This window comes from Panthera uncia (genome assembly GCF_023721935.1).
Source record: "Panthera uncia isolate 11264 chromosome A3 unlocalized genomic scaffold, Puncia_PCG_1.0 HiC_scaffold_11, whole genome shotgun sequence".
NCBI lineage: Eukaryota > Metazoa > Chordata > Mammalia > Carnivora > Felidae > Panthera > Panthera uncia.
Window position 1 is genome coordinate 58,223,245 of NW_026057578.1, and position 21,279 is coordinate 58,244,523.

Below are 21,279 nucleotides of genomic sequence, written 5' to 3' on the forward strand. Positions count from 1 at the left end.
AAATTTTTTTAACGTTTATTTATTTTTGAGACAGAGAGAGACAGAGCATGAACAGGGGAGGGGCAGTGAGAGAGGGAGACACAGAATCGGAAGCAGGCTCCAGGCTCTGAGTCATCAGCCCAGAGCCCGACGCGGGGCTCGAACTCACGGACCGCGAGATCGTGACCTAAGCTGAAGTCAGACGCTTAACCAACTGAGCCACCCAGGCGCCCCTCAGAATGATTTTTAAAAAATAGAAACAAAATACCTTCAAATCAATCATATTCTACTTGAGCAGACTTCCACCAGCTGCCAAGATATTGAACCTGTGACAATTTTGAGTTGCCCTAACTTTATAATCTGTACTGGGGAACTATAATATATATAAAGAAAACAGAAAACAATAATGTAGAAATATAAGTATGCCTAGGCTTGGTATGTGGTAAGAAGTTTTTGATCAAAATAGGGCTTATTCTCTACCCAACCTCTTTTTTAAACTGTGTTTATTCAGAAACTCTCGAAACAAATCAAGTGTTTATGAATGATCAAGAAATGTCTGTAACATTCATGGAGCTGTTACTGATTCCTTAATCCCCATCCAGCTATTATTAAATAGTATCAATTAATGTATGGGTTGGTAAAAGTGTTTTAGCATATAGACTTTCTATCTTGTTTGGAACATATTCAAGTTGTGGTTTAAGAAATCTGGTAACTGGGAAGGAAATAGGGTTGCTTGATTTTGAGTATGGTATAACAACACAAGGGTTAGCACTAGCTATTCATGGAGGCAGATTATGGGGAAGACTGAAAACTCCCTTAATCTGAAGGAGTATAAAATGGAGCAGGCAAGAGGGAAGAGAGCACAGCAGGAGACTTATAGAAGAGGCTGATATTTAGACAAACCACCTGGCCCTGCCCTTTGGGGAAGGCAGCTTAGAGATAAGATAAATCCTTTGCAAGTCAGGTAAACCTGTCTTGTCCTTTAGGCCAGATTACCAAATAAGGCCATGGAAGCTTACAGTTGGAGTTATCCCTTCCCTTTGTTCAATAACTAATATAACCACTGATTATGTATAGAGTCGGAATATATTAAAACATAAGAGAAATCCAATTAAATTCAGTTAAATCCAATTAAGTTTTAAACTATTGCTCCATATTAATATTTCATTACTATGGTTAATATTCAGGTAGAATTTAAAAAATTTATCCTCATCATTTGCCAGATTTACGACGAACACTATCTTGCCTCTTGAGGTTTATTATGACCTCTGTAAACTTTCCTGAAAACCAGAAAGTAATAATACAGAATTCTGCTTTAGAGATTCTTATATTTCCAGGGGAAAAAATATATCTTAATTATTCCAGAAAACAATTGAAAATAAATCTATTTGAATAAAACCCACATTGGCCTATCTAAGGTGAAGGAGCTAAGGACAGAGACCACTTGACACATTTATGACTTAAACTCTCATCCCCATGTAACTGAAACTATTCCCTTTGACACTCCCTAGTCAATTTGCTCAAGTGAAGAGTGACTATAAAAACAACACCCACTATTTCCAGATAGTCTGGGGTTTTTCCTCTCCTCCTGAGCCTTGTGTTTTCTTTCTCTCTTATTCCTATTTTTGTTCAATGAAACAGTTGAGTGATTCTCTCCCTTATGCATGTCTCTGATCTGTCTATCTATCCATTACATGTTCCATTTTTTTAAATGTTTGTTTGTTTGTTTAGAGCTTGTGAGCAGGACAGGAGCAGAGAGAGAGAATCCCAAGCAGGCTGTGCACTATCAGCGCAGAGCCCAACATAAGGCTTGATCTCATGAACTGTGAGATTATGAGTTGAGCCAAAATCAAGAATTGGGTCCTCAACCGACTGAGCCACACAGGCTCCCCACATGTTCAATTTTTATTGAGTGAACGCACCCATAAACCAAGCACCCATATTAAGAAACAGAGCATTTCTGACATCTGAGAAGCTACCCTCATTTCTACTTCCAGATGCTATACTCTGACTTCTAAGAGATCAGTTTTACTTGGTTTTGAACTGTTTACAAACAGCATTATACTGCATGTATTTATTTGAGTATGACCTTATTTTTTTTCAATAGTATGTTTTCCGAGATTTGTCTATGTTGCCCTGTATGGTTGCAGATGCTTCTTTAGATTGCTCTATGGTATTCCACTGATTGAATATAACAAATGTATTCCATTTGGATCATTTCCAAGGTTTTGGTTTTTTTCCTATTAGAAATAGCGCCATTTACGAACACTTTTGAACGTGTCACATAATGAACATGCACGTGCATGCTTGGTGGGTGTATGGCTAGGAATAGAATTGCTTGACCACAGAGTTCACCTCAAGTCAATACTGACAAGCAGTTTTCCAAAGTGGCTGTACCAAGTTTTACTCCCAATTAACATGTAGGCCTCTTGTAATATTACTAAATTCTGTGGGTTTTTTTACTTTTTATGGAAGTATGACGTAGGTGCAGAGCACTAATTTACTTAAAGCTATCTTCTTCAAGGTATGTTCGTTCTGCTAAATAGTAAACTAAATCTCCCCTTTCTGCGGTCATTTCCAGAGGGATGCTGGTTTTAAAGAAGGTGAAATTCTAAGTATGCTATGTCAGCAGAATCCTGGGGTAGTCAGGCAGCATGATATATAGAAGAAACATAGGGTCTAGCACTAAAAACCCCATGTTCCTCTCTTAACTCTGGACTGCTCACATCATTCAGCCTATTTTCTCAGTTTCCTCATCCATATAAAGGGAATTAAAGAAAACCTTTATAGAACTAAGTTTTTGTGAGGCTTCTCTGAATCACTTTTGACAACTTATGAATGCATGGAGTTCATTAAAACCTTGAATCTCTAAGTAGGAACAATTTAAAATTTGTTTGTAATGTAATGTAGCAAACTAAACATATTTCTTGCAGGGGAGCCTGCGTGGCTCAGACAGTTGAGCTCCTGACCTGGCTCAGGTCATGATCTTGCAGTTCACGGGTTCAAGCCCCGTGTTCGGCTCTATGCTGACAGCTCAGAGCCTGGAGCCTGTTTTGGATTCTGTGTCTACTTCTCTATCTGCCCCTCCCCTGCTCATGCTTTGTCTCTCTCTGTCTCAAAAATAAACAAACATTAAAATAAAATTTATAAACGTATTTCTTGCAGGCTTCAGAGGGTACCACAATTCTAACATTCCAGGGTGTAGTAATTAATTCATAGATACCCTTTATTTCTACATAAATTTATACACGTTGAACCAACTGACTTTTATGACTCATTTTATATTTCAGCAGAAAACTCTCATACCTAGTCAGAACACTTAAAAAAGCTGCTAAATTTTATAATAACTAATGTAATTCCCAGTATTATTTGAAAATATTCCAATGTAATATTTCTTTTTTTTAATATGAAATTTATTGTCAAATTGGTTTCCATACAACACCCAGTGCTCATCCCAAAAGGTGCCCTCCTCAATACCCATCACCCACCCCCCCTCCCTACCACCCCCCATCAACCCTCAGTTTTTTCTCAGAGTTTTAAGAGTCTCTTATGCTTTGGCTCTCTCCCTCTCTTACCTCTTTTTTTTTTTTTTTTTCCCCTTCCTCTCCCCCATGGTCTTCTGTTAAGTTTCTCAGGATCCATATAAGAGTGAAAATACATGGTATCTGTCTTTCTCTGTATGACTTATTTCACTTAGCATAACACTCTCCAGTTCCATCCGTGTTGCTACAAAAGGCCATATTTCATTCTTTCTCATTGTCACGTAGTATTCCATTGTGTATATAAACCACAATTTCTTTATCCATTCATCAGTTGATGGACATTTAGGCTCTTTCCATAATTTGGCTATTGTTGAGAGTGCTGCTATAAACATTGGGGTACAAGTGCCCCTATGCATCAGTACTCCTGTATCCCTTGGGTATTCCTAGCAGTGCTATTGCTGGGTAATAGGGTAGGTCTATTTTTAATTTTGTGAGGAACCTCCACACTGTTTTCCAGAGCAGCTGCACCAGTTTGCATTTCCACCAACATTGCAAGAGGGATCCTGTTTCTCCACATCCTCTCCAGCATCTATAGTCTCCTGATTTGTTCATTTTAGCCAGTCTGACTGGCGTGAGGTGATATCTGAGTGTGGTTTTGATTTATATTTCCCTGATGAGGAGTGACGTTGAGCATCTTTTCATGTGCCTGTTGGCCATCCGGATGTCTTCTTTAGAGAAGACATGTCTATTCATGTTTTATGCCCATTTCTTCACTGGATTATTTGTTTTTCGGGTGTGGAGTTTGGTGAGCTCTTTATAGATTTTGGATACTAACCCATTGTCCAATATGTCATTTGCAAATATCTTTCCCCATTCCATTGGTTGTCTTTTAGATTTGTTGACTGTTTCCTTTGCTGTGCAGAAGCTTTTTATCTTCATAAGGTCCCAATAGTTCATTTTTGCTTTTAATTCCCTTGCCTTTGGGGATGTGTCAAGTAAGAAATTGCTATGACTGAGGTCAGAGAGGTCTTTTCCTGCTTTCTTCTCTAGGGTTTTGATGGTTTCCTGTCTCACATTCAGGTCCTTTATCCATTTTGAGTTTGTTTTTGTGAATGATGTAAGAAAGTGGTCTAGTTTCATCCATCTGCATGTTGCTGTCCAGTTCTCCCAGCACCATTTGTTAAAGAGACTGTCTTTTTTCCATTGGATGTTCTTTCCTGCTTTGTCAAAGATTAGTTGGCCATACGTTTGTGGGTCTAGTTCTGGGGTTCCTATTCTATTCCATTGGTCTATGTGTCTGTTTTTGTGCCAATACCATGCTGTCTTGATGATGACAGCTTTGTAGTAGAGGCTAAAGTCTGGGATTGTGATGCTTCCCGCTTTGGTCTTCTTCAAAATTACTTTGGCTATTCGGGGCTTTTGTGGTTCCATATGAATTTTAGGATTGCTTGTTCTAGTTTCGAGAAGAATGCTGGTGCAATTTTGATTGGGATTGCATTGAATGTGTAGATAGCTTTGGGTAGTATTGACATTTTGACAATATTTATTCTTCCAATCCATGAGCACGGACTGTTTTTCCATTTCTTTATATCCTCTTCAATTTCCTTCATAAGCTTTCTATAGTTTTCAGCATATAGATCTTTTACATCTTTGGTTAGATTTATTCCTAGGTATTTTATGCTTCTTGGTGCAATTGTGAATGGGATCAGTTTCTTTATTTGTCTTTCTGTTGCTTCATTATTAGTGTATAAGAATGCAAAACTGATTTCTGTACATTGATATTGTATCCTGTGACTTTGCTAAATTCATGTATCAGTTCTAGCAGACTTTTGGTGGAGTCTATCGGATTTTCCATGTGTAATATCATGTCATCTGCAAAAAGTGAAAGCTTAACCTCATCTTTGCCAATTTTGATGCCTTTGATTTCCTTTTGTTGTCCGATTGCTGATGCTAGCACTTCCAACACTATGTTGAACAACAGCGGTGAGAGTGGGCATCCCTGTCGTATTCCTGATCTCAGGGAAAAAGCTCTCAGTCTTTCCCCATTGAGGATGATGTTAGCTGTGGGCTTTTCATAAATGGCTTTTATGATGTTTAAGTATGTTCCTTCTATCCCGACTTTCTCGAGGGTTTTTATTAAGAAAGGATGCTGAATTTTGTCAAATGCTTTTTCTGCATCGATTGACAGGATCCTAAGGTTCTTATCTTTTCTTTTATTAATGTGATGTATCACATTGATTGATTTGCAAATGTTGAACCAGGCCTGCAGCCCAGGAATGAATCCCAATTGATCATGGTGAATAATTCTTTTTATATGCTGTTGAATTTGATTTGCTAGTATCTTATTGAGAATTTTTGCATCCATATTCATCAGGGATATTGGCCTGTAGTTCTCTTTTTTTACTGGGTCTCTGTCTGGTTTAGGAATCAAAGTAGTGCTGGCTTCATAGAATGAGCCTGGAAGTTTTTCTTCCCTTTCTATTTTTTGGAATAGCTTGAGAAGGATAGGTATTATCTCTGCTTTAAATGTCTGGTAGAATTCCCCAGGGAAGCCATCTGGTCCTGGACTCTTATTTGTTGGGAGATTTTTTATAGCTGATTCAATTTCTTCACTGGTTATAGGTCTGTTCAAGCTTTCTATTTCTTCCTGTTTGAGTTTTGGAAGCATGTGGGTGTTTAGGAATTTGTCCATTTCTTCCAGGTTGTCCAATTTGTTGGCCTATAATTTTTCATAGTATTCCCTGATAGTTGCTTGTATTTGTGAGGGATTGGTTGTAATAATTCCATTTTTATTCATGATTTTATCTATTTGGGTCATCTCCCTTTTATTTTTGAGAAGCTAGCTAGAGGTTTATCAATTTTGTTTAGTTTTTCAAAAAACCAACTCTTGGTTTCATTGATCTGCTCTACAGTGTTTTTAGATTCTATATTGTTTATTCCTGCTCTGATCTTTGTTATTTCTCTTCTTCTGCTGGGTTTGGGGTGTCTTTGCTGTTCTGCTTCTATTTCCTTTAGGTGTGCTGTTATATTTGGTATTTGGAATTTTTCTTGTTTCTTGAGATAGGCCTGGATTGCAATGTATTTTCCTCTCAGGACTGCCTTCGCTGCATCCCAAAGCATTTGGATTGTTGTATTTTCATTTTCATTTGTTTCCATATATTTTTTAATTTCTTCTCTAATTGCCTGGTTGACCCATTCATTCTTTAGTAGGGTGTTCTTTAACCTCCATGCTTTTAGAGGTTTCCAGACTTTTTCCTGTGGTTGATTTCAAGCGTCATAGCATTGTGGTCTGAAAGTATGCATGGTATGATCTCAATTCTTGTATATTTGTGAAGGACTGTTTTTTCCCCTAGTATGTGATCTATCTTGGAGAATGTTCCATGTGCACTCGAGAAGAAAGTATATTCTGTTGCTTGGGATGCAGAGTTCTAAATATATCTGTCAAGTCCATCTGATCCAATGTATCATTCAGGGCCCTTGTTTCTTTATTGATCTTGTGTCTAGATGATCTATCCATTGTTGTAAGTGGAGTATTAAAGTCTCCTGCAATTACCACATTCTTATCAATAAGGTTGCTTATGTTTGTGAGTAATTGTTTTATATATTTGGGGGCTCCCATATTTGGCACATACATTTTTAATTGTTAGGTCTTCCTGATGGATAGACCCTGTAATTATTATGTAATGCCCTTCTTTATCTCTTGTTACAGCCTTTAATTTAAAGTCTAGTTTGTCTGATATAAGTATGGCTAATCCAGCTTTCTTTTGACTTTCAGTAGCATGATAGTTCTCCATCCCCTCACTTACAATCTGAAGGTGTCCTGAGATCTAAAATGAGTCTCTTGTAGACAGCAAATAGATGGGTCTTGTTTTTTTATCCATTCTGATACCCTATAAATTTTGGTTGGAACATTTAGTCCATTTACATTCAGTGTTATTATAGAAAGATACGAGTTTAGAGTCATTGTGATGTCTGTACATTTCATGCTTGTAGTGATGTCTCTGGTACTTTGTCTCACAGGATCCCCCTTAGGATCTCTTGTAGGTCTGGTTTAGTGGTGATGAATTCCTTCAGTTTTTGTTTGTTTGGGAAGACCTTTATCTCTCCTATTCTAAATAACAGACTTGGTGGATAAAGGATTCTTGGCTGCATATTTTTTTCTGTTCATCACATTGAAGATCTCCTGCCATGCCTTTCTGGCCTGCCAAGTTTCAGTAGATAGATCTGTCACTAGTCTTATCAGTCTCCCTTTATATATTAGAGCATGTTTATCCCTAGCTGCTTTCAGAATTTTCTCTTTATCCTTGTATTTTGCCAGTTTCACTATGACATGTCGTGCAGAAGATCGATTCAAGTTACGTCTGAAGGGAGTTCTCTGTGCCTCTTGGATTTCAATGCCTTTTTCCTTCCCCAGATCAGGGAAGTTCTCAGCTATTATTTCTTTAAGGACACCTTCAGCACCTTTCTCTCTCTCTTCCTCCTCTGGAATCCCAATCATGCGTATGTTATTACGTTTTATCTCATCACTCATTTCTCTAATTCTCACCTCATACTCCTGGATTTTTTTATCTTTTTCTCAGCTTCCTCTTTTTCCATAATTTTATCTCCTAATTCACCTATTCTCTCCTCTGCCTCTTCAATCCGAGCTGTGGTAGCCTCCATTTTATTTTGCAGCTAATTTATAGCATTTTTTAGCTCCTCCTGACTGTTTCTTAGTCCCTTGATCTCTCTAGCAATAGATTCTCTGCTGTCCTGTATACTTTTTTCGAACCCAGCAATTAATTTTATGACTATTATTTTAAATTCATTTTCGGTTATATTGTTTAAATAATTTTTGATCAGTTCGTTAGCTGTTGCTACTTCCTGGAGTTTCTTTTGAGGAGAAGTCTTCCATTTCGTCATTTTCGATAGTTCCTGGAGTGGCACAGAACTGCAGGGCTCTTCCTCTGTGCTGTCTGGAGTAAGTTGCGTTGGTGGGGGGTGCCGCAGTCAGACCTGATGTCTGCCCCCAGCCCACCACTGGGGCCACAGTCAGACTGCTGTGTACCTTATCTCCCCCTCTCCCAGAGGCAGGACTCACTGTGGAGTGGTGTGGCCCCTGTCTGGGCTACTTGCAAACTGCCAGGCTTGTGGTGCTGCTTCCATGGGATCTGGCGTATTAGCCAGGTGGATCTGCAAGGTGCACAGTGGCAGGAGGGGCAGACTCAGCTCGCTTTGCCTTCAGTGGTCTGCTTCAGGAGGGGCCCTGTGGCACCAGGAGGGTGGCAGACCCTCGGAGGGATGGATCCACAGAAGCACAGCGTTGGGTGTTTGCACTGTGCAAGCAAGTTCCATGACAAAACGGTTCCTTTTAGGATTTTGGCTGGGGGTTGGGCGAGGGAGATGGCGCTTCCCAGCACCTTTGTTCCCCACCAAGCTGAGCTCTGTCCTCCGGGGCTCAACAACTCTCCCTCCCATTGTCCTCTAGCCCTCCCACTTTCTGAGCAGAGCTGTTGACTTATAACATTCCAGATGTTAAGTCCCACTGGCTGTCAGAACACACTCCCTCCGGCCCCTCCGCTTTTGCAAGCCAGACTCAGGGGCTCTGCCTTTGCCGGGCAGGCTGCCTCTCCACCGCCCGGCTCCCTCCTGCCAGTCCACGTAGCACACACTGCCTCTCTGCCCTTCCTACCCTCTTCCGTGGGCCTCTCATCTACGTTTGGTTCCGGAGAGTCCGTTCTGCTAGTCTTCTGGCAGTTTTCTGGGTTATTTAGGCAGATGTGGGTGGAATCTAAGTGATCAGCAGGCTGTGGTGAGCCCAGCGTCCCCCTATGCCGCCATCTTCCCTCAAGAATGGTTTCTTCTCACCCCGTCCAGAATACAGAATTGAGTGCGGCATAAGTAGGAGCAGGAAGAGACTGGGAGTCTTGAGGACACTAAGAAGATACAGATCCAACTAACTACATCACAGATTCCACTGAGAAGCCTGCCCAGGAAATTAAGAAGTGCACCTGTTGTGATGAGCACCGGGTGATGTATGGAATTGTTGAATCCCTGTATTATACACCTCTCATTTCCAGTCCGGCGTTCACCAGCTCTATGCCGGTCATCACCGCCATCATTCTCTTCCTGCACTCCCCTTCCTATGCGGCCAGATCGCAGGGTGAGTGAGAAAGAAAGTGACTTGGGAATGGCCAGGCAGGTGCATTACAAAGGAGGAGGGGTGCAGGATGGGCGGGCAGCTTCTCTGCCATCACCAGGCTGCCACTCTCCCCACAGCTCCATGTCTCCAATGCAATATTTCTTACCAATCCCCAATTTTATTTCTAGGTGAACATGAGATAAAACGCTTTATTAAAAGCACTGGATTGATATGTCAGTCTTATTGGCCCACTTGAAATCATTAACTAGGTCATCATTTTTCCACATACAGTAACCACGTTGTTACCCCTTGTAAAAATAACTGTCATATGTGAAGATATGATCTAAATATTGCCAAAGGCAAATGAATTATTTTTGTAGATGATCATGAGATTAGACCCAAATAATGTGTAAAACAAAGCACTTATAAAAGTATTTTCACAGGAGTTACATTTCAGGCCCAAAGTTGAATGGTGGAAAGTTAGGGCCAGGGAGCATTCTGAGAACTGGTGTGCCACAGTCCCAACTACAAGTGGAGCTGCACACATTTAGGTCCTGGGAATGAGAAGAGATGGCAGCAGAGCAAGAAGTGGTGGTGAAGAGCTGAGAACACCAGCATTCAAATCTCGGCACTGGCCTTTCTGGGGCCCAAACTCTCTCTGCCTGTTTCCTCATATTTATTTTTACCATAAACTAAGAGAAGAGAGAAGTTGGGAGTTACTGACTTTTATCAATGGGGAACAGCAAGGATGTGCTCTTGACCTTTTGCTTTCATTAGGAGATGAAGCATCAAAGCACCTAAGTACAGGTGTGTATATAAATATTCTCCCTTTGGGGTGAGAGTCTGGAATTGGTCAGGAAGACCATGCAGATGCTGCAGTGTCCCACCTGCTAATTGCAGCATTTCAACTTCCTTTCTGTGGTCCCAGCTGTGGGGACAGCTCAGGTTGGCCCTTAGTGCACGGTTGCTTGTAGAGCTGGTGTGTGGATGTGCTGGCATGCTGGGCTCGCTCACAAACCTGACCTAGCATCTATGCTCTTAGGTCTGACTCCCCAGGCATCTAGTATTCCTCTTGACAACTGTCAAGGGGGATAGAGTCATGTTTCTTGGCTGGTGTGATCAAAGAGGCTCACCCTAGATCCCTTGGTGAGTGAGCAAGGTGGAGCTATTGGCTCCAGATGGTTTATGATGTTAAACATATCAGATGAAAAGCTAATGTTTTTGTCCAGATTACTGAACATAATGCACTTGGATAACAAATCCATTTTCTCACTGCCCTATAGATTTTCAAAGTCAAATGCACAGCACATTCTGGTGTGTGTATGTGTGTGTGCATATGTGTGTATGGAGTTGGGTGTCAGGGGGTAGGCTGATAAAGAAAATTCCTAGTAATGGACACTCTTCAGGAGCAGGCATCTGAGCCGCTCATCCACTGGCTCCAATGTTCCACCAAGTGAAATCAGCCATAGGGCTCCAGGGTCACTCAGGCTTTCCAGGTTTAAGAAAAGTGAGACACTCATTCTGCAGAGGTTTACTGGGCACAAACCACAGTCCAGTCCCCATGCTAGGAGTTGTTGGGGAGAGATATCACTACCATACACAAACTCACCGTTTCATGAAGGCAGACAGGCACACATGGCAGATGGTGAGGGGCCACGATGTCATCCGAATTGTCTTCCCACTGCCCATTAAGTTGGCACCTGTGCAGATGGCTCATGGTTCATCTCATTTATATTTCTGAACTCTTTAACCAGTTTTAGAGTATTGACTTCTTCTAATTCATCCCCCCAAGTGAGATGGTTCAGGCTTCCATGCATTACGTGTTCAACCTCTACCAGCATATATGATTCTAGGATTAAACTGCAGAATTTACAGTGTTCCAGCTGAGCTTTGTTTGTAAAGCTGAGAGTGGGACAGGGTTGGCTATGGGCAGTGGGTCCAAAGTGTTTTTTTGTTTTTGTTTTTGTTTTTTTTATCTCTGACAAAATGCAGAAAAAGGGTGAGCTGCAGAAGCCCAGTGACAAATGGGCTTCTAAATACTGGAGGAGCATGCATCCATTTGGGTTAACTAGTTGCACTTTAAAATATGAATAACCTCCTAGAGGATTAAGCCCTACTAAGCTTAGGTCATTGCAAGTAAATAATCATCCAGCACCAATTAGAAATGCAGTGAATTAACTATCAAATATCCCAGGGAAGGTTAGATAGGAAAGGAAAGGAAAGGAAAGGAAAGGAAAGGAAAGGAAAGGAAAGGAAAGGAGTGACCATCAGTTGATTCCATCTGAATAGTCTACATCAAGAGAATGGCCATTTTGATTGGATGAAAAAAAAGTAGGGATTTGTACAATTATCAGTTGTAGTGTTTCTCAAACTATTTTTAAATTTACATTGCAGATAAATTAACTTTTGTAAAATACAATAAAACAAGTATCAGGAAAATGAAAGGAAATACTAAAGATACAAGTCTAGATTTTTATTAAGATTCAACAGATCCTACTTATTGTTAAGTATAACATAAAATTACATTTTGATAAATATAATCAGCACACACATAACCCTGGAAAAAGAAAACAATTACAAAACTGTACACATTCACTGAAGGTATGTATTTGTGTAGGTAATTAATCTATACTCTTGTAACCTTCTATGGTTCCACAAGTGCAACTAAATAAAAGTTGCAACTAAATAAAATAATTCATGAGTGAAGTGATGATTCCCTATTTCAAATGCCCCTGTGCATCCTTTGAATGAATACCGCCATGTATGTTAATATGTGAAGTTTTTAGGGTGACAAACGAGCTTGTTTCCCAGTTGTTAAGTCATCTAAATTCCCAACAGTACTATTTGCAGGAGATAGTGTTTCTATCTTGTTCTATATTTTGTTTTCATAACACTAATAGTAGAGACACCATCTCGCAGAGAAATGTTGACAGTAATTTTAATTCAAACATTTTAAATTTTGAAGGAATTTCAGTGAATTGAGGATATTCACTTTGAAGCTTTTTCCAAAATGAATCAAGTGGTACTGTATCTTCAAAATTAATCTTCAAATTTTCATCAATAGCCTGTTCCAACTATTTGCCCTATGAACTCCTAATTGAATTTAAATTATCTTTTGATGAGGGGCACCTGAGTGGCTCAGTCGGTTAAGCATTCCACTCTAGATTTTGGCTCAGGTCATGATCTTGTGGTTCATGAGTTTGACCTCCACATTGGTCTCTGCACTGACAGTGTGGAGCCTGCTTGGGTTTCTCCCTTTCTCTCTCTCTCTCTCTCTCTCTCTCTCTCTCTCTCTCTCCCTCCCTCCCTCCCTCTCTCTGCCCTTCCCCAGTTTGCTTTCTCTCTCTCAAAGTAAATAAACTTAAAAAAATAAATTATCTTTTGATGAAAGAAATTATTCCTAATCTGTGAATTTCTTATGAGAAATTCTTTTGATAAAACAAATTCCATATCTTTTCCAACACATGGTTGATCTTTTTAATTGTTGACATTCTAGCAGGTATGCAGTGGTAGCTCATCTGGGTTTGATTTGGATATTCCTAATTAGTCTGAACATCTTTTCACGTACCTATTTTTCATCAATGTATCTTCAGTAGTTAAGTGGCCAAATATTTGGCCCACTTTTTAACTCAGTTATGTGTTTTTTTATTACTGACTTTCCGGTGTTCTTTATATACACTTGATAAAAAGTCCTTGACCAGATACATGATTTACAAATATTTTCTCCAAGTGTGAGGCATATCTTAACTGTCACTTTAGAAGAATAGAAGTTCTTAATTTTCATACATCCAATGTAACAATTCATCGATGCCCCAAACCATCAGGCACACTATATTTTATATCTTTATAATTTATATTTTGGTTTATTACTTATTGCAATGAAGGAGAACACTCACCATGGGGAGCCATGGGGAGTTGGAGGGAGGGTGTTAGAAAGAACCTATTATAAGGTTTGGGCTTTAGTTGGGTAATTTTGACTTCAGTAGAATTCTGTGATAGAATCTTTCACTCAATCTTATTGAAAGGCAGAGCAGACCAGAGCAAGGATGAAGCTGTATTTGGTAAAGGAGTAGTAATCACTCATTTTAGCTGGAAGAGATGAAGATGGTGAATATTTTGTGGGTTACACAGTGAACTTGTTTTTGTATCACTTTATCATTGTCTCAGGGCGACTTTGTTTGATGTTGGTGTTTTATGAGATTGTTTAATGTCCAACATTAACTAGTTGTGAGCATCAGGCTAGCTTTGTAGTAATACTGAAGCCCCGCTGTGTCAGAGCTGTTCCCAGATGTAAGAATCTCCTTTTTTTTTTTTCTTGTTTCTCTTATGGATCGTAATTTTGCTATTAAATATAAGACCCAAGGTCACAAAGATTCTCTTCTATGATTTTTTCCTGTAGAAGTTCTATGGTTTTACTTTTAGGTCAATAAAGTTTGAGTTAATTTTCATATATGATGATAGGTATAGATCAAAATGTTTTTCCTCTTCTTTTCCTCCTCCCCCTTCTCATATTTTCCCCTTATCTCCTCATCCTTTTCCTCCTCCTTTTTGCCTATAGATATCCAGTTAGTCCAGTATTGCTTATTGAAATGACTATCCTTTCTCCACTGAATGGACTTTGTCAAGAATCAATTACCAGTATACACATGTGAGTCTGTTTTTGAAATCTCTATCTTATTTCATTGATCTACTTGTTTATTTTGATACCAAAACCACACTCTCTTGATTTCCATAGCTTTATAATGAGTCTTGAAGACTCAGCTTTGTTGTTTTCTTTTTTTTAAGTAGTTTTGGACATTTTAGGTACTATGCATTTTCATGTGAATTTCAGAGTCAGCCTGCCAGTTTCTACAAAAAGGCATGCTGGGATTTTGATTGAGATAGATTTGGATTTATAGATCAATTCATAGATCAAAGATCTGAATCTTCTGATCCTTCAACAGAGTATGTCTCTCCATTTGTTTAGGTCTTCTCTGATTTCTCTCAGTGATGTTTGTAGTTTTAGTGTATAGGTCTTATACTTTTTTTCACATTGTCTTTAAGTTTTTCATACTTTTTGTAATATTGTAAATACTATTGTTTTTAAATTTCAATTTCCACTTGTTGCTAGTATATAGAAATGCAATTATTCATCCCTGGGTTACTTAAAGGTATGTTAGTGTCCAAGCACTTGAGGATTTTCTAGATGCTTTTCTATTGTTTTTATTTTCAATCTACTGTGGTCAGAGAACATATGTTGTATGACTTCACTCCTTGAATCTCTTAAAATTTATTGAGACTTGTTTTATGGCTCAAATATGTAGTATATCAGTAAATGCTCCATGTGCATTTGAAAAGAACACATATTATGCTGTTGGGTGGAATGTTCTATAAATGTCAGTCAGGTCAAGCTGATTGGTAATACTGGTCAAGTCATACTGATTTTCAGTATACATATTCTGTTGATTGTTGGGAGAAGGGTATTGAAATCTTCATCTACAATTATGAATTTATTTAATCTTATGGTTCTATCAGTTTTTGCTTCATATATTTTGAAATTCTGTTATTAGGTACATATGTGTTTAGCACTGTTACATCTTCTTGACCAGTGTACTTCTTTATCATTATGAAATGGCCACCTTTTCTCCTAGTCATGTTGTTGGATATGATATCTACTTTGTTAGATATCAATATAGTCACTCTAGCTTTATTTTGATAAGGTTGAAGATGGTCTATCTCTTCTTATTTATATCTTTTTCTTTAAAGTGAATTTTTCTATAGGCAGTATATATCTGGGTCTTCCTTTGAATATAAGTGGATGATGTTTGCCTTTTAAAAAATGTTTATTTATTATTTTGAGAGAGAGAGATAGAAAGAGAGAGCAGGGGAGGGGCAGAGAGAGAGAGGGAGACACAGAATCTGAAGCAGGATCCAGGCTCTGAGCTGTCAGCACAGAGCATGACACAGGGCTCGAACTCACAAATTACGAGAACATGTCCTGAGCAGAAGTTGGATGCTTAACCGACTAACCCACCAGGCGCTCCCACAATCTTTGCCTTTTAACCATGGTATTTAGATTATTAATATTTAATTAACATTAATTGATATGGTTGAGTTTAAACCTACCATCTTACTCTGTTTTGTATTTGTCTCATCTGTTTTCTGTTCCCTATTTTTTTATTCTTTTGGATTAATAGAGTTTTAAAAAAGTTTTATCTCCTTTGTTGGCCACTTAGCTATATATAAGTATTTGTGTTATTTAGGTGGCCACTTTGGGATTACATCTTTAGCTTATTGAAATTTTCCTTCAAGTGGTATTATACCATTTCACATGTAGTATTAGAACCTTACAAAACTACCCTTTTGTTTCTCCTCTACTAGCCTTTGTGGATTTTCTTTCTACATACACTGTAAACCTCACAATAAAGTAATATTTTTGCTTTAAACATTTCTTGTTCTTATCACACATGCCTCCAACAAGTTTCTCTTTTCTGTTCTCTTAGTGGAAATCTGTGTAAAATAAGAACAAACAGGATCTGAGATCCTTTGGTTTCATAATCTTTAGTGTATCGTCTTTTTAAAAATTTTTTTAAAAGTTTTTAAATGTTTTTTTTTTTAATTTATTTTTGACAGAGAGACAGAGCATGAGGGTGGGAGGGGCAGAGAGAGCGAGACACAGAACATGAATCAGGCTCCAAGCTGTTAGCACAGAGTTTGTCGCAGGGCTCACAAACTGTGAGATCATGACCTGGGCTCAAACTCACCAACTGTGAAATCATGACGTGAGCCAGAGGAAGTCAGACACTCAAACAACAGTGTATCGTCTTTGTAGCACCAATGTAACTATTCAGAAGCTTTTTTCCTCCTAGTTTTCTTGTTGTTGGTTGTAAATTTGTGGAATAAGCAACTTTCAAGTGAATTGTTACTGTATAAAGAAAGTAGATTAAAAAAATTAAAAAATTAAAAAATAAAGAAAGTAGATAAAAAAGAGAGTTGGGAATTGTTGAGTATTGAGAAACAGATCAAAACCTATTTTGACTACAACTGTTACAGTAAAAAATAGAGAGCTGGGGGTGGAAATCATTCATGGAATGATTCATGGGATGGGAGGTGGTGGGATGTTGCATTTGTATTATAGGACTTGAAGATTGGCTAATGTTGTCTCCTTTTCCCTTTGGTGAATTGATCTAGTTTTCTCTCCTTGCTTGATGAGGAAGCATTTCCCCTTCCCCAAAACCAGATTTGATTAAGGTATTTTATATTTTCTTTAGTCATCCGTTTTAATGTTAAACCTCACAAACTTAAAGAAATTTAGACTTGACATAATGAACATATGGATTCTGGAATGTTGCATTTTATTGCATTCAAATACAGAGCATAAAATAAACGGTGGAACAATAAGGAGACAATAGGCTATGTGCAGTGAGTACTCTAAAAACTGGCTAGTGATCACAGAAGGAACATTTAGTCCTTGCTTATATACCAATACAGCTTTTAACTCCCTCCTTCCAGCAACTTCTGTCTGCGATACTCTACGTTAGGAGACATTAAAAAAAATTATATTTCTGCTTCCTAAATCAAGGGCACAGTACAACGTCCACTTGGAAAATCCCTCCTCTCCCAACACCTAGCACGGTATTCCTTTACGTTCTCTTTTAAAACTATTGTTCTAAATTAGAGTTCTAAAATGTTTCAGTCTAAAATTCAGAGTTCCGTTAGGAAGCTTGCTGGAGATCTGTTCAGTACCCACTTCAGGCTTCCCTGTCACTTAAGACAATTTCCTAAATCAAATTCGTGATGTGCTTGGTAACTGCCTCGGTTCTCTTTTGAACCGCGGCCACAGGTTGTCTCGGCGGCCAGGCCTCTGGGGAAAGCGGGAGAGAGCTGGGCGCCCAGCCGGCCGCGGACACCTGTTTCAGGCACTGCCACGGCTGCGGGAAGAGAGCGCGCGGCGAAGGGCACGTGTAGGTGAACGCGCACGCACACACGCGCCCGGCCGCCCCGAGACGCGGACGTGGGGAGGGGGTCGCCGCGTTCTCACAGGCGGCCTGGGTTACATAAGCGAGCGGGGCAAGGAAGGGGCTTCGCGTGCGCGGGGGGCTCGGGCCGTGCCTGCCTCGCCCCCGCCCGGGTCCGGTTGTGGTCCTGCGGGACCGGCCGCCCACGCCGCGTGGGGGACACCGCCGCAGCCTTGCGCCTGCCCGTGCCAGTGGTCGCGGTGGCCCGTAGCGGCCGCCTCCAGACGCGCGTGGCTCTCAGAGAAGGCGGCGGCCGCGCTCCCGCCGCCGCGCCCCAGGCAGCAGAGCATCCGCTTGCCTAGGCTTCTCCCGTCCGGGCCTACGTTGCCGCAGGCTCGAGGCTATGAGCCCCGAGCCGGTCCCACCGCCGCCGCCGCCGCCCCAGTGCCCCGGCTGCGACTGCGGGGAGTCTTTCGCCAAGCGCCTGGAGAAGGGCGATGAGGCCTTCCGCGCCGGCGAGTATGAGATGGCCGCGGAGCTCTTCCGCTCGGTGCTGGCCGGGCAGGCGCAGCCGGACCGCGGCCTGTGCCTGCGGCTGGGGGACGCGCTGGCCCGTGCCGGCCGGCTCCCCGAGGCCTTGGGTGCGTTCCGCGGGGCGGCGCGGCTCGGGGCGCTGCGGCCGGAGGAGCTGGGGGAGTTGGCGGTCGGCCTCGCGCGCGCCCTGGGCCAGAGAGAGTGGAGGCTGCCGGCTGCGGGGCCGGGCCGCGCCCCCGAGGAGCCGCGTGGGGAGCAGCCGGTTTCGGCGCCCGCCGCGCCCGGTGATCTGCTGGGCTGCCCGCGCTGCCAGCGGCTGCTCCACAAGCCGGTGACCCTGCCGTGCGGGCTGACGGTGTGCAAGCGCTGCGTGGAGTCCGGGCCTGTCCGGCCGCAGGCGCGCCGAGTCAACGTGGTGCTGAGCGGCCTGCTGGAGAAGTGCTTTCCGACCGAGTGCCGTGTGCGCAGGCTGGCGGGCCAGGCGCGGAGTCTGCAGCGCCAGCAGCAGCCCGAGGCCGCGCTGCTCAGGTGCGACCAGGCTCTGGATCTAGGTAAGTCGGCCTTGGGAGTTGGCCCGCCGGCCTGCCCACCTGTCGACTGCAGGGGTGGGCGTGGAGAGCTTTGTTCAGGTGTAGGGATTATTCTCTTGATAAAGGTGGTAAGATGAACCTGCACCCAGAGTGGCTGGTGTCAGAGGGCAGGTGCACCCCGCTGGTTGCGTCTTTTACCTCCGCAGCCGGTACCTCCGCAGCCTTCCTGAGTAACCCTGTAAGGCCAGGACTGTCTTTTACTCCCATCTCAGCTGTCCAGGAGTGGGAGGATGACCTAGTGTTTTTACTTGTCCGGCAGGAAAGTGCAAATAACTAACACCCTAGAGGCGCACTAGGACCTTTGCCTTGTGATGTGGAAGGATTTGCTCTGGGGGTTTCAGCTAATGAATCCAGGAAGGATCGCCTTCCATTCTGCTTTTGTTACTTGTACGTTCTCTCTCAAAGGGCATTAGATGTCGTGTAATTAGCTTATTAGTTACATTAACTAGTGTGTGTGTGTTTAAGTTTTAAAAAAATAACTGAAATCTGTGACCAGCACAAAGGATCTCTGATTTCCTACCTACCCCCCCACTCCAGCCCACCTGTTAAGAATATGTAATTTAAAAGACCAAACTTCCTGTCATCGTATTTGATTCCCACTGCCATATGCTCTATTGACAGTTATTGGGGTGAAGTGTGTGTGGAGGGTGATTTGGCTTCACTGTTTTTTTTACAGGTTGTATGTGATTTAAATCACTGGCCAAGAAGACTTGGTTTAATCTCTGTTACTAAGAGTCTTGTATGCTGTACTCATCCATTTTATTTTAAATTCAGAGTTAAGGTTTTCCCTTTTTGAGAGCACACCTATATCTAAGTTGGGAGATGCTTTGTTGCAGTAGAACAGTTGAATTGCTTTATGTAAAAAAATATTGTGTACCATTTCTGCAGCCAGTATATTCCATACCTTAATATGGCTGCATGTTTCTGAACTTTTGTCCATCTTGTTCATGCACGTGCAAGGTGGAACAGCACTGTCCAGTGGAAATACTGTGTAAACCACATATATGCAATTTTAAATTTCTAGTAGTCACATGTAAAAGGTAAAAAGAAGCAGATGAAATTTATCTTAACACTATTTTTTAAACATTCAAAACATTCAAAATACTATTTCAGCATACCTTCAATATAAAAAATGATGGAGATTTTACTTTTTTTTTTTTTTAAACCAACCTTTCAAATGCATTATGTGTTTTACATGCACTGCCCACCCCAATTTGGGCACAAATTTTTCATCAGAAATACTTGCTTTATACTTAGATTTTTTAATATTTAGAGTTGAAAAACTAGGTTGGCATATTGAAGTTCCAAATTAAAAGTTTTCCACTAGTCAATAGGGTATCAGGTTTCAAATTTAAATTTCAATTAATTAAAAAGTTAATAACTTTGTTCCTCTAGTCCCATTTTAGTTGCCCAGTAGCCACATGTAGCTAGTGGCAACTGTATTAGTGGAAATCTAGAACTTTTAAAAACAGCTGCTGGAAATGTAGAAGATCACAATACCAACTGTTGGAGAAGATGGATAAAATGAGGATTATCATATATACTGCAGATCTGCGAATTGTACACCTGGAAAATTGCTTGTAGTATCTGAAAATATTAAATGTGACTTTTGGCCAAGCAGTTTCAACAAGGTGCATGTATATGTGCACTGAGAGAATTACAAGAATGTGCAGGAGTGTATATCCTTATTTAGAGATAGCCCTGAAGTAGAAGCAACCCACATGTCCAATAAGAACAGAATGAATGGCTAAGTAAGAAGAGAATAAACGCCTTTTCTAATACTATATAGAAAGAAAGTAAACTGGCTACAGACACACACACTACAATGTGGACAAATCACAAACATAATGTTGGGTGAAAGAAGCCATACTCAAAGGCATTTTTATGATCTGATTCTATTTTTTTGTAAGTCCAAATACGCAAAACTATTATAGCATGTTGGAAGTAAGGGCAGTGGTTACCTCTGGGGGGGGGGGTAGGGGGGACAAAATATTGGCAGATTGAATCCAGTGATACACTTAAAACACATCATGGTCAAGTAAAATGTCATTATTTAATCATTGTCAAATGTTTAATCATTATTAATCAACCAGTGTAATTCACTGCATCTACAGAATAGAGAATGGATCTCTCAGGAAAGTTGGAATAAAAGGGAATTTCTTAATGTTAAGGAGTATATACAAAAATCTGTAGCAACCATTGTAATGATGAAATATTGAATGTTTTACTACTGAAGGAAAAGGTTGACAAGGGTGTTCACCTGCCATCACTGCCATTCATTCAGCATTGTATTAAGATTTTAGCTAGTACAATGAGAAAATAAAAGGTATTAAGATTGGAAAAATAAAACTTACTATTTGTAGATGACATGCTGGAGTACGTAGAAACTCCAGAGGAATATTTGAACTGTTAGAAATTATAAGCAAATTATCAAGATTGTTGACTATAAGGTTAATATAGAAAGATCACTGATATATATACCTAGTAAAAAAAACAAACAGAAAGAAAGCCCATTTATATAACAAAAATTCTTTGGAGTAAATGTTGAAATATCTGAAAGTTGTTCAAGACCTCTACACTGAAAATACAAAATATTTCTGGGAGAAATTACAATTGACTTAAGTAAATGGAAACAT

At 40.6% G+C, this 21,279-nt stretch overlaps 1 protein-coding gene across 1 annotated transcript in view; it reads left to right on the forward strand.

The window, feature by feature from the left end:
- The first annotated feature begins 17,856 nt into the window (after positions 1–17,856).
- The window catches only part of LONRF2 (LON peptidase N-terminal domain and ring finger 2), a 44,406-nt gene continuing 40,983 nt past the window's right edge, over positions 17,857–21,279 (forward strand). The window contains exon 1 of the mRNA XM_049650185.1: positions 17,857–18,604. Within this exon, the coding sequence (XP_049506142.1) occupies positions 17,923–18,604 (682 nt within the window). The 5' untranslated portion in view covers positions 17,857–17,922. The remainder of the gene's footprint in view (positions 18,605–21,279) is intronic.